At 60.6% G+C, this 13,486-nt stretch overlaps 1 protein-coding gene across 2 annotated transcripts; it reads right to left on the bottom strand.

Moving 5' to 3' along the window:
• Nucleotides 1-852: 852 nt before the first annotated feature.
• Nucleotides 853-11,959, bottom strand: DBNDD1 (dysbindin domain containing 1). Of its 2 annotated transcripts, none has more exons than XM_084959194.1 (4): nucleotides 8,953-11,959; nucleotides 3,100-3,246; nucleotides 2,804-2,944; nucleotides 853-2,030 (listed from the first exon to the last, which is right to left on the bottom strand). In XM_084959194.1, the coding sequence occupies exons 1-4, from the start codon at nucleotides 9,050-9,052 to the stop codon at nucleotides 1,873-1,875; spliced, it is 546 nt and encodes a 181-aa protein (XP_084815320.1). In that variant the 5' UTR covers nucleotides 9,053-11,959; the 3' UTR covers nucleotides 853-1,872. The 2 variants fall into 2 exon arrangements, with proteins under 2 accessions (XP_084815320.1, XP_003481819.4); XM_003481771.5 differs by lacking the exon at nucleotides 8,953-11,959 and adding an exon at nucleotides 8,596-8,863.
• Between the last annotated feature and the right edge of the window lie 1,527 nt (nucleotides 11,960-13,486).

The raw sequence follows: 13,486 nt of genomic DNA, 5'->3' as shown, positions 1-13,486 counted from the left end.
GACGTCTGGGCTGACTGCTGGTGGAGGGAGCCTCGCAGGGACCCAGTGCTGGCTTGGTCAAGGCCATGGGCTGGAACTCGAGGACCGCGTTTCCAAATCATTTGTCACACGTGCCTCAAAAACAGACTCTCTACCTTGGGATAAAACATGTTCAGCCCTTTTGTTTGTAAAACGTGCATGATTGAGTTTCTTAAAATCCCCAGAGCTCCCCCACAGTGCAGCCTCCATGTGCCGAGCTTCTCGGGGTCCTGCCGTGAGGAGCCTTCTGAGGGAGGTAGGGCGCTCTCCTTGACCCCAGGAAGGCGCCACGTCCGAGCCTGGGGGTCTGGGTCCGGTGACCCCTGGTGACAGCGTGCTCTGCCTGTGGTGCCCTCGTGCACCCACACCCTGTCTGGGCCATCGCATCACCCAGGCACCACTGGGCCTGCGGATGAGACCGGAGCGAGAATCCTGGTTGCAGAGGCTCAGCCCATGGGAGGAACTGCCTGGCCTGGGGCTTCTTTGCCTTCTGGGGGTTTAGGCTTCGTCTTTGGTCTGCTGCTCACAGCCGGCCCAACCTGCCAGCTTGCTCTTTCGATGAACCTGCTGCTCTGGGCCTCAAGCCCCCAGGAACCTCCCTGGGCAGGAAAAGCCCCTCCAGGCCCTCGGCCCTTCCTGCCTGGGCATGTGGGGGCGGCGTCTTCATTTCTTCATGCCTGGAGAGCCTGGACCCTTGGCCCACATGAGAGCCTGGAGGCCATCTCAGTGGAGCCCCCAGTGGCTTCAGCTGGGGGAGGACTGGAGCAGCCAGCCCCTGGGGTGTGCCCCTGTGCCCTGGTGTCAGCCAGGAAGGAAGAGACTGGTCGGTCAGACTTGGGATGGGGGACGTTTTAATCCTGCTTTTTGGAAGTGAGTTATGCAGAAGCTGCAGCAAGGAGAGGAATTGGGTTGGGGGGGACGTGTGCTGCCCTTGCCGGGTCAGTTTGCAGGGAAGAACCCGTGTTGCCCTCACATGTGGAGAAGAGGCATCCGGTCCAGGTCCCATCCTGGCAGGGCTGGTGGAGCTCACAGAGGCCCCCACGTGCCCAGGGCTCCATAGGCTCCAGCAGAGGAGCCACTTCTGCAGAAACGTTCTTGTGGGTAAGGGATCAGGGCTGGTGGCCTTGGGGACAAAAAGCAAGCGGACACCTTTCGTTTAAAACTGTTCTTGGACCTGCTGTCCGACAGGAGCCTGTTCTGTTCCCTGGCAGGTACGCAGCACTGGGTGCCCCTCGGGCTCTTGCACAGCGGCTGGAACGCTGGCCAGGACGCAGACCCATGCGCACGCGCGCGCGCATGTGTGTGTGGCGGCCACGGGGACTGTCAGGCAGGGGCGGAGAGGATGAGCCCTGCCTGCTGCTCCCCTGCCCAGCAGCCTGAGTATCAGGGTGTGGTTGGTGTCCTGGGCTGGGGAGGGTCCCTGTCACACAGGGACCAGGGCTGGGGGTCTGCCCTGGGCGGCAGGAAGGGGGCAGGGCTGGAGTCACGGTGGTGAGCTTCCAGACTGAGTGCCCTGCCCTCATCTGTGGCTGGAGCTCGGCATGGCCCTTCACAGTCTGGAACCCCGAGACCCTGGAGAGGGCGCCAGGTACCTCTCCCCTCTGTGCCTCTGCTCTCCCCACACCCACCCGGAAGTCTGGTGGCTGACAAGAAAACCAGTCCTGCAGACAGAAGTTTCCAGAAGACCCAGGCCACTCTCGTCTCATCCCCCAACATTGTCCCTGATCCAGGGACCAGGAAGGGGCTGGACGTAAGGCCACGGGGCCAAGCTGCTGCTGAGGTGCCCTGAGGCCCCAGCCTGGATCCACACGGGGTGGGCAGTGTCCAGGGGCCTCGGCCCTGCGGCCAGCTGGCCTAGTCCTCTTTGGGCCTCTCCACGGTCAGAAACGTGTCTGCAACGGCAGGCTGCCGCTCCGGGTCGCCCAGAGGCTGCTTCTCCCGCTTCTGCTCTGCCCTGGTGCGTGTCCAAGAAGGGGAGCGCAGACAGCCGGCCCTGGGCAGCGGGTGGAGGCCTGGCGGGGACACAGGGTGGGGTCAGTGTGGCTGGGAGTCTCAGGTGCCTGCAGCTACTGGGCTGGGCCCATGTGTGCCTCCAACCTGGAGTCTGATCCCCCCCACCCCCCGCCACGGGCCAGCAGTGGGTACAAGTGGGTCTGGGTGCAGCTGGGACAGAGGCTTTCCTGATGCCCCCAGGAGGGTCCCCGCACAGCATGGCCTCACCCTGGGTGTGAGCCTGGCCCAGACCAGGCCCTCGCCTCCAGGGTTGTGAGCAGAGAGGGAGAAGGGGCCCTGCCTCCCGCCCTCCCCAGCCCTGCTCTGGGCTGCAGCCGTGGCCTTGCGTTGGTGTTTGAGGAGTGGAGATGCTTTAAGGTCGGCAGACAGGTGTGCGACATGGTGCTTTGTCAACAGATGCTTTCTCAGACACACGTCCGAAAAAGAATCATTTGCAGAAGCAGGTCTCCACCGTGGCTCAGAGGCAACGAACCCGACTAGTGTCCATGAGGACAAGGGTTCGATCCCTGGCCTCGCTCAGTGGGTTCAGGATCCGGCGTTGCCATGAGCTGTGGTGCAGGTCGCAGACGCGGCTCAGAACACACGTGGCTGTGGCTGTGGTGTAGGCCGGCGGCTCCGGCTCCGATTCGATCTCTAGCCTGGGAACCTCCATAGACTGCAGGTGTGGCCCTCAAAAGACCGAAAGGAAAGCGTGTCTCCAGGGAGCAGTGCGTGGCGGTCTCCGGCCCAGGTCGCCCCCACAGCGCCCTCCAGGCCCCAGCGCCAGCCCCACCTGTGGGCGAGTCGCTGGTCAGGTTCTCGTCGTCAGAGTCGGCGAAGACCTCGGCCAGCTCCTGGTCGGACATGTCGGTGAGCTCGGTGAGGTCCAGGAGGTCGAAGTGCACCTCCAGGGAGGAGACACTGCTCAGGGGCTCTGGGGGCAGAGGGGCTGGTCAGCGGGGGACCTCCGCCTCCGCCAGGGCCAGGTGAGGCCCAGCGCGGTGGCACGGAGGGGGCACAGCCGAGGCCCTGGGGGCCAGGGCGGTGGGGGTGGGCCCGCCCCCGCCCCCGCCCGTGGGCTGTACTTACGCCGCCTCTCCGTGACCTGCAGGAGCCCTGGTGCCGGCGCGGGGGTGCCCCCCTCCTCCTCGACCACAGGCGAGTGGCCACTGGTCCCCGTCCCAGGAGCTGGGGTGCCCAGGGCAGCCTGTGGCACCTCCACCTCCTTCACTGTGCCTGCAACAGAGAAGGCGTTCCCCAGGGGAGGGGAGGGGACTCTGGCTGGCCCTCCTTCGAGGCCGGGGCGGGTGGCTGGAGGAGGCTGACCTCTCCCGTCGCTGACCTCCAGACCCCGTGCTCTGAATACCTGAGTGGGACGGACCACACGTGAAATGGGGCCCCTGGCTGGTCCTGTCAGAGCCCTCCAGACCTGCGGTCACCTGTCTCTGCTCTTTGGTCCACCCTAGGGCCCAGGGATTGGTCCTGCCTGTCCTTGTCCTCTGGCCCCCTTGGGTCCAGAATGGCCCCTGCTAGCTGCCTCTTCTCTGTTTGAATTACAATAGCCCTTATGCCCATACGGGGTCCCCTCCCCACCAAACACAGCCAGTGTTTGGTTGTGCAGCTTTTTTCCGTGTAATTGCTCGTCTCATTGTCCCTTTGCGTCAGGTGAGAGCTGCTTGGTAGAGACTGGGCCCCTCAGAGCTGGGGCCTCTCCCAGGAAGCAAGAGGCAGCCACGGCTTGGTCCCCACCTAGCAGCCCAGCACCTGTCAGGCGAGGCTCCCCTGCTGGCCCGCTGCTGCCCCTCCTGAGACCCTACCCCACAGAGCCCACACCTGCGCTCAGCTGAGGGGCCCCCACCTGCTGCGCAGATGCTCCAGGGGTGGGGGTGCCCCCAGCCCCCTTCAGGGCTGTGGCCATGGCGTCCGGGTGTGGACGCAGCCACAAGAGCAGCTGCCAAGGGGGGCCCGACGGGGGCCCCCGGTGCCGACAGCTGCCTGTGAGGGGTGGGCTGTGTGGGCAGCAGCCTGGACTCGCCTGGTGGGGTGTGTGGGTCTGGAGGGTCCAGCCGAGCGGGAGGATAAAGACAGGATTTGCCGTGGCCAGGCTGCGGGCTGCCTCCCCCCCACCCCGCCCCAGACGAGGCTCTGCCTGTGCTGTCATCACTCAGGGCCTGGGGCTGCTTTGCCTCTCGCTGCCACACGGGGACCATGGCTCCCAAGTGTCCTTGGGGGCTAGGCGTGCACCCATGGGTGTCAGGGACTCCTCCCACGCCTCAGACCAGCCATGGAGACCCTGCCGGGGCCCCCGATCCTGCCTGGGGGCCTTTGCTCCACTGGACACTGCTGTTTCCTTGTTGGGGGGCAGGTGGCCCAGCAGCCGGTCCCCCTCCCTGAGTGTGCACAGGAGCTTCGGATGTCCTGCTGTGCCTCCGCATGTGTGGCCCATGGGGGGCGGGGGCGGGGGCCGACTGAGTGGATGGGGTCTGCAGCCTCCACATGTGGCCCTGGGTCAGTAACAACAAGAGTGGCAGTGGCTCGCTGTTTTCTGTGCCAGACACAGTCCCAAGCAATATGGGTTTTTTTTGCCTTTTAGGGCCGCATCCTCGGCACATGGAGGTTCCCAGGCTAGGGGGCCAATTGGAGCTATAGCTGCCGACCTACGCCACAGCCCCAGCCACGCCAGATCAGAGCCATCTCCTCGACCTACACCACAGCTCACGGCAATGCTGCATCCTTAGCCTGCTGAGCAAGGCCTGGGCTCACCGCAACCCCATGGTTCCCGGTCAGATTCGTTGCCGCTGCGCCCATGATGGCAACTCCGATTCCTGTGCTCTTGGGGGGGACAGTGCTAGGGGGCATTGGGGCTGTTCTCCCATCTGGGGACAGTGAGGCTGTGCAGGCCTGTGTGACATCAGGGAGCCAGCATCATCCAAGGCCCTGGGGGAGTGTGGCTGCCTTGGAGGGGGAGCCACTGGTGAGGATGGGGGGCAGGTGAGGGACATGACAACGCTGACCGCCCTCCGAGCGAGTGGCGCAGCATCCACCTGTGTTTTTCCAAGAGCCAGTCCAGGTGGCAGGGGTGAAGGCCACAGGCGCTGCTGGGGCGGGGTAAGGAGCCAGGATGGCACCCCCCCCTTCTGGCCTTGGGCTGGGGCACCGGGATATACAGCCAGGGGGTCCCAGCAGCCCCTGGGACAGACATGCAGCCCCACAGGCACAGAGTCCTGTCGTTCGGACTGTAAGAAGCGCATTTGATCAAATTTCAGTGTCCCTGAAACAGCAAACCACCTACAGCCGATGGTCACAGGGCCAATGGAAATCGCGGCCCAAAACTTTTAAAGTCACCATGTGGCCGCTTTTTTATTCCTTTTATTTCCCTTTGGCAGTAGTCTGGTCTTATTTCGTAAATCCTGGTGTCACAGCTGTGGGGGGATGAGAAAAAGAGCAGAAGACGTACCTTCTGCCGTCAAGGACACTGATGGTTCAGCTGGAAGGACGTGCAGAGAGCAGGACCTCAGCTTGGTGCACAGTAGGTGCACCATAAAGGCTTGTGGCATGGATGAGCCCCCCCCCCCGAGTTACGCGGTTGTGTTAGGGACTACCCAGTCCTGTCCTGACACCCGCTCAGTAAGCTGATGTCGGAAAAAAGGACAAAAGCCCCATGTGGGGCCCCACTGCCCTCCCTGGGGCAGGGAGCCCAGGAGCAAGCACGCAGTCTGGCCAAGCTGCGGGCTCAGTGGCTACAGCAGACCCCGTGGCTGCCCAGGCCAGGGCCAAGGTGGGCAGTGTTTCTGATGCCCCGGGAGGGTCAGCAGTGAGCTCTACCTCCAGGGAGTGAAGCCTGTGGCCCCTTCAGGGACGGCGGCCACCCTGACCTCTGGAAGCACAGAAGCAGCACCTGGAGTTGGGGGTCACGTCCTGCCCTGCCCCAAGGCTGCTGGGAATGGATTTGATAGGCTTACCCTCTGCTACGCTGTTGACCTATTTTCCAGCACATTTGTGCCAAGAACTTGGCCCAAATCTCCGGCTTCCTGCTGTGTGCCCAGCGCTTTGCCCCGAGCCTGGAGGAGGTGCCCGGCACACACCCACCGTGAGCCAGTGAATGCACGACGGAGTGACGAATCCCGTACCCCACCCTCCAGCCTCTCCTCCTCAGAGTCTGCTCCTCTGAGCACTTAGAGGATGCCGGGTAGACCCTGTCTGGGCTAAGCCCCCAAGGGCAGGCCCCGGCCTCTCCCCACCAGTGGGTGGACCTGGAGGTGGGGAGGCTAGAAAATTCGTTTCCCAGTCACCTCCAAGAAGCGCACTCCCCATTCGCCTGCATGTCTGTTCACTTTTATTGGTTCTTTTGGCTGCCCTGCATCATAAGGACTTAGCAGGCCAGGGATCAGATCTGAGCCACAGTCGTGACCTACGCCATAGCCGTGTCAACGCTGGGTCCATTAACGCATCATGCTGGGAGGGGACTGAACCTGCTTCCTGGTGCCCGAAGGAAGCATTACAGCAGAGAGGGAGCTCCTGCACTTCGACATTGAGAAAGTATTGTTGGCGTTCCCGTCATGGTGCAGTGGTTAATGAATCCAACTAGGAACCATGAGGTTGTGGGTTCCATCCTTGGCCTTGCTCAGTGGGTTGAGGATCCAGCGTTGCCGTTGCCATGAGCTGTGGTGTAGGTTGCAGACGCGGCTCCGATCTGGCATTGCTGTGGCTCTGGCGTAGGCCGGCAGCTACACCTCTGATTGGAACCCTAACCTGGGAACCTCCATATGCCTCGGAAGCGGCCCTAGAAAAGGCAAAAAAAAAAAAAAAAAAAAAAAAAAATTTGTTGGAGTTCCCGCCATGGCACAGTGGGTTAAGAACCTGACTGCAGGAGTTCCCGTTGAAGCTCAGCAGTTAATGAACCCAACTAGGATCCATGAGGATGTGGGTTCGATCCTGGCCTCGATCAGTGGGTTAAGGATCCGGTGTCGTTGTGAGCTGTGGTGCAGGCCTGCAGCTATAGCTTCGATTCGACCCCTAGCCAGGGAATTTCCATATGCCACAGGTGCGACCCTAAAAAGAAAAACAAAAAGAATCTGGCTGCAGCTGCTCAGGTCTGGCCATTAAAAAAGAAAAAGAAATGACTGTTAATTCATTTAGGAGGGACAATTGTATTTTCATTATGCTCTATAAAACCCTTCTCTCGTGTGTCTGTGCAGAGACGGTGAGGTCTCCAGGTCTTCAGTGAGACTCAGAAACTGAAGGGCCACGGAGCGTGCTCCCTCGTGCCTTCCCTCCGCTCTCCCTCTGCGCTCCCCCAGCCCTGCCAGGGAAGGGGTCTGCCCCCCTGAGGAAGGACACAGGGCTCAGAGGGGCCTGGCTGCTTTGCCCACACCCCCAACCCTTGCTCTCCAACTCCTCCCCATCACAACCTCACAAAGCTGCCACTGGGAAGATCTGGGGTCCTGGTGTTGCCCATGGAAGAAAAAGCTGGGTCCCTCCCACCAGCAACAAAACAAAGGAAACCCACACCCACTGGCCCCGAGTGTGTCTAGTGGTGCTGGGAGGGTGGGCGGCTCCAGCCCCAGACAGCTGTCTGGAATGCACCTGCCCAAGTCGACCTGCAGACACAGCGGTGGGTGGACTGCTGCTCAGGACACCTCCAGGGCCAACCCTTCAGACTCCAGAGGAAGCCACTGGTGTGGCTAGGCCCCGGAGTGGGTCCTTGGGATGGGACCTCTGGAAAACCCCAGGTGCTTCTGGGGCTTGGCCAGGCGGGTGGAGGAGCACAGCCCCGCAGTTTGCATCCAAGTTCCTAGGCCCGTGGCACAGGAAATCCCTTCCTGAAAGGGGAGGTTCCTACAGTTTTTCTCCCACCACCAGGCACCACCCTTGCCTAGGGCCAGACTCCAGGGGCAGAAACCGAGGTGGAATTTCGGGCCGTGAGCAAGGGTCACTCTCCGCACACCCGGGCTCCCATTTGTGTGCGCTCCTGGGCCTCGTCCCAGGCCAGCAGCCCCTGCAGGGTGGGAGCCCCCGCAGGCCGAGCCGGTGTACCCCCCCGCTCGGAGACCCCATCTCATCCCGGTGCCCTGCGGGATCCCGGCCGCGGCCTCCCCGCCCTACCCCCAGGGAGGCTCGGCTGAGCAGAACAAAGCACACGCGCAGCTGGGAGAGCAGCATCCCCCCGCACGCCTCGCTGACCTGGATCCCAAACTCTGGCCCCGGCGCGCCCCATCCCCCGGATCCCGGCCTGGGCCTGGAGGGGGCTCAGGACGAAACTCTGGGCCGCCCACTCGGGAGCGCGCCAGGCACTGGGGCCGGGGCCGGGAGCGCGGAGGACGAGGGGGCGGGGACGCGGCCCGAGCGCCCCAGGCCCAGCGCCGGGGCAGTTCCCGGGAGGTGCCCCCGGCCGGCATCGCCCGGCGCGGCGGACTGGGATCCCACCACTCCGGTCAGGCGCAGGGGGGTCTCGTAACTGCGGGGAACGTCTTCGCGGCCCCCGGGCGCGGCAGATGAGCGGGCGAGAGGTCCAGAGGAAGGGACTGCGGGTCTCAGCGGGGAAGTCGCAGCTCGGGGGCTCCTGGGGGCTGGGGTTGCACTCACCTCCCTGGCTGGCGCCCTCCCGGGGCTCCATGCGGCCTGCAAGGTCTGGGAGGGGCGCGCGCGGCGGCAGCGGCGTCACCCGGCCCGGGCGCCCCTGCAGCTGCGGCGGCGACTCGGCCACGGCTCCCGGCGCAGCGCATCGGGGCAGCAGCCTGGGGGCCGCGGCGGCGGGGAGGAGCCCGCGGGGCGGGGCACGCAGCTGCTCGGGGGCCCGGGGGCCCCCCCTCCCCATTCTCCTCCCTCAGCCCCGCAGCACAGGTGCGGCTCCGCCCCGTCCCGCGCGCGCCCCCTGCCGGCCCCGGCCCCTGCGGACCCCCTCCCCCGCGGAGGCCACCCCTCCTGCGCACCCTCCGGCACCTTGCGCCTGCGGCCCGGGCTCGCGCCCTGATGATCCAGCAACCACGCCTCCTTCCGCCGGTGTGTTCACCCCTACTTGTTTGGGGGGCGCCAGCTGCATACTGGGGCTCCGCGGGTGTGGAGAGGCAGGCCCGTGAAGAGGCTAAGGCGCGCCAACACCCTCGGGCCCATAAACGTAGAATTGCAGAGTGTGATAAACGCCGGGAAGACTCCGGGTGGGCGGGAGGGTCTAAAGGCCAGGCTGAGTCGGGGCGCGGGCGGGGGCTGGGACGTAAGGCGAGGGAAGCTGGCCGAGAGCCCCCCCCCCCCGCCCCCGCCGGAAGGAAGGCAGGCTCTAGGTGGGCAGAGAGCACCAAACGTTTCGATGGAGTCCCACATCCAGATGCCGGTCCCCTGAAGAAGGCCCTGGAACGCGGCTCTGTGCCAAGTCCTAGGAGCCCAGTAGCGCATCCATCGTCCCGGCAAGGCCGTAGAAGACCGGCTCCCGATTTTCCGGGTGAAGAAGCTGAAGAGAGAGAGTGGGCAGGCGGAGCAAGGTTGCACAGCCAGGCACTGGAAACCAGAAGACCCAAATGCAAGCCCGTGGTCTGCATTCTTATAAAAAACGAAACGAAGCGCGGAAAAGCGCTGGGGAAAAATAATTTGTTCCCAGCTGGGAGTGGAAAAAATCTGCAGAGGATCCAGGTGAGTATGAACTTGGTGTTTGCAGAAAAGACACCCTCCCAAAGGCAGGCGTCCCACAGCCTCCGGCAGCCAAGGCCCTCCCTGCCCAGCCTAGCTCCCGTCACACAGAGCCCATGGCCTTGGAGACTGTCAGTGAGGCAGGCCAATAGTGACCATTTTTCTTTAGTTTACAAAACAAAGGAAAATAAAAATTGCTGTGTGCAACCATCTAAAATGATTTCATGACCCACCTGGACAAGCTGCTGTGGTTTCCAGCTCGGCCTCGGGGATAAAGCTGAGCTGCAGAGTGAGTGTTGGGGAGGGAGCCTCGGGAAGTCAGGGCCTCGGGCGGGCGCTGGCTGCAGGGACTCAGCTGGGGTGGAAGTTTGTTTTGTGTCTTTGCTTTTTAGGGCCACACTTGTGGCATAGAAGTTCCCAGGCTAGGCTTCGAATCGGAGCTTTAGCCGCCAGCCTTGCCACAGCCACAGCCACACGGGATCTGAGTCTCGTCTGCAACCTGCACCACAGCTCACAGCAACGCTGGATCCCTGACCCATTGAGTGAGGCCAGGAATTGAACCCCCATTCTTGTGGATACCAGTGGGCCCCTGCAGGCTGTGCCTGGTGCACCCCCCGCTCGGAGACCCCCTCTCATCCCCGTGCCCTGCGGGATCCCGGCCGCAGCCTCCCCGCCTGCTGGGCCACAATGGGAACTCCTGTATTTTTCTAAATGGTCAGAAAGTATTTTTTTCTTTTTCTTTCAGGGCTGCAGGCTCGCCATATGGAGGTTCCCAGGCTAGGGGTTGAATTGGAGCTTCAGCTGCCGGCCTACGCCACAGCCACAGCCACGCCAGATCCCTGCCGCACCTGTGACCTACGTTGCAGCTTGGGGCAACACTGGGTCCTTAACCCACTGATGGAGGCCAGGGATCAAATGCACATGGGCATGGGCACTAGTGGGATTCCCAACCCACTGAGCCACAATAGGAACTCTGCTCAGAAAGTATTTCTGGTTCCACATGGCTGCCAAACCTTCCGGTTCCATCAAGACACTCCCCATCGGTGCTCCTCTGCCAAACTTAGGCAAAACCTGCGGCTGCGCCGTGCCACGGAACTTCCAAGGCTGAGTGTGAAGTAGGAGTCAGCTGTCTCTCAAAAGGCTCTGCTGGAACCTGGCCACCCTGCGTGAGAAAGCCCAGGCAGCTCGAGAGGCCGCTTGAGTGCTTTCTGGTCCACAACAGCCAATAAACCAGATAGACGGTCTCCGCCAGTAGCCAGGTTGAGATTTTGCCTTTGAGCCGTCTCCCAGGGGTCATATGGAGGCCAGGGTGCCCGCTGAACCCAGCCCAGTGGCAGACTCATGGGTAAAACACGTCCCTGTGTGAAGCCATCTCGTGTGGGGCATAACCTGCTAGACAGCGTTGTAACTGGATTAAACCGGTGTTTGGTAAGTGTCCTTATCTCACATGGAGTTTCCATCGTGGCTCAGCGGGAATGAACCCAACTGTCGTCTCTGAGGTGCAGGTTTGATCCCTGGCTTTGCTGAGCGGGTTAAGGATCTGGCGTTGCCGTGAGCTCTGGTGTAGGTTGCAGATGCGGCTCGGATCTGGTGATGCTGTGGCTGTGGTGTAGGCGGGTGGCTACAGCTCCGATTGGACCCCTCGCCTGGGAGCGTCCATATGCCGCGGGTGCAGCCCTAATTTAAAAAAAATTTTTTTTTATCCTCATTTGGTGGATGAATAAATAGATACAGAGGAAGTAGTGTCAAGGGCATTCCAGCTAATAAACAGCAGGTGATCTGACTCCAGAGGCCCGTGTTTGTAACTTTTCTTTTTAGGACCGAGTGTGTGGCGTATGGAGGTTCCCAGGCTAGAGGTTGAATGAGAGCTACACCTGCTGGCCTACACCACAGCCACAGCAACACCAGATCCGAGTCACGTCTTCGGCCTACACCACAGTTGACGGCAATGCCAGATCCTAAGCCACTGATGGAGGCCAGGGATCGAATTGGCATCCTCATCAATGCTAGTTGTGTTCGTTACCCCTGAGCCACGATGGGAACTCCCTGTTTTTAACTTTTCATTAAAAACTTTTGCGGGAGTTCTTACTGCGGTATAAGGGGGTCAGTGGCGTCTCTGTAGTGCCAGGACTCAGGTTCGATCCTTGGCCTGATATGTGGGTTAAGGATCCAGAGTTTCTGCAGCTGTGGAGTAGGTTGCAACTGCTGCTCGATCTGACTCCTGGCTGGGGAACACCATATGCGGCGGGGCAGCCAAAAAAGAAAAAAACCAAAGAAATAGCAAAGAGACAAAATAAAAATAAAAATGAAAAAAAATTAAAAAAGAAAAAAACCCACCATTTTCAAAGAAAGGTAGAGAGAATAGCACAGGCGCTCATGTACCCATGATCCAGAGTCACTGATGACCGCCTCAGGGCTGACCCTGTTTCTTCCCGACTTTCAGTGCTTCCGTCCACTACTGAGTTGTTCTGAAGCAAATCCCATATACATTACGTCGCGTTGTTTGTGACTACTTCACTGTCTCTAAAAGAGAATCCGGTCCTAGGCACTCTGTTGTCCTGCTGTCCAGGCCTCCATCACGTTCCTGCCGTGGTCTGAGCCAGTTTACCCAGAAGTCCAGGTATTAGACATGGGTCGGTAGGTTTGTATGTATTCACATTTGCTCTGTGACTTTGCAGGAAGCTCAGATGCCGTTTATCTGGGTGTCCGAGAGGCACAGCTTGATGCTGTAGAAAAGAATCTTAAGCCATGTAAAGAAAAGGCTCTTTTCTAAAAATCTGAACTTAAATCCAGTATGAAGACACAGCTCGCCATGGGCCTTGTCACGAGCCCAGAGCGCTGGCAGCCAGGCCTCCCTGACCTGTTCGTCCCCGCAGAGCGCACGGATGAGCCATGCTGTGCTGCGATTTGTGACAAACGAATGCCGTCTCATTACCCTGAGCTTACCCTCCCATCCTTGCCCTTTCTGTTCAAAGCAATTATTGTTGATGCATTTATTTAATTCAGGACACACATGTGGACTTCTAAAGCAAAAAGCCAGTCAGCACGAGGCACCCAACATATCGGGTCTGCAATGTAAGTGTTAAATAACAATAATTACCCCACCGTGCTACCCAGCTGCACTGTCTCCCCTGCCCAACCCCTCTGGGAGGACCCCAGCTTCTGGGAGCAGACTCCTATCAGGCCAGAGGTGACTGATGCAGAGGCACAGGCTCTTGGTGCCCAGGCAGTGTCACCACCCGACCTCACCAAGGCCTCGGGGCTGCTGTAAATAAATTGTGGCTCTGTGCAAGCTGGGTCGATACAGTACTTCTAATCAGGGCTGCTCCTCTTCAGAAACGATCAGCTGGGCAAACAGTTAGTCCTGCCCGCCCCCTGACTAGTACACTGCGGCTCTCACCTCTGTGCCACTCTGGGTGCCTGAGGCCTGAGCAAGCCCAGCGACTGAGGCATCTTCATTATTCTGTCCCCCAAGGCAGCTCTCCAGGAAGGGAAGATTCTTCTCCCTCCCCTAAACACGACCTGCAAAACCACAATTTAGGAAGACGCTAAAGTTGAGAGCGTGGGCAAAAAGACAACTGGTCTGCAAAGACAGACCCTGCTTGTCAAACTCCCAGCCTTCATGGGGGTGCAGAGTGATTCGTGAAGGTAACTGGCTGGTGGGAAGGATGGGAAATTTCCTTTGGTAAAGTGGTTAGCAGTTTTCAGAGCAAGAGGTTAGCACAGGAGCCTAATGACTTTTTTTTAGCAGTACCTGCCTGGAAACTTCTAGCAACAGTTTCTCATTTTCCCTTACCACGAGGACAAGACCTCTTCAGGCAAAGCAGTTAGTTTTGGGGAGGGGATATTTGCT

This window comes from Sus scrofa, chromosome 6 (genome assembly GCF_054392235.1).
Source record: "Sus scrofa isolate SSC_HxYL_T2T_F1_AM1 chromosome 6, Sscrofa_HxYL_maternal_Yorkshire_Landrace_v2.0, whole genome shotgun sequence".
Classification (NCBI taxonomy): domain Eukaryota; kingdom Metazoa; phylum Chordata; class Mammalia; order Artiodactyla; family Suidae; genus Sus; species Sus scrofa.
The sequence above is the reverse complement of the archived record's forward strand: the minus strand, read 5'-3'. Positions and strand labels throughout refer to the sequence as shown.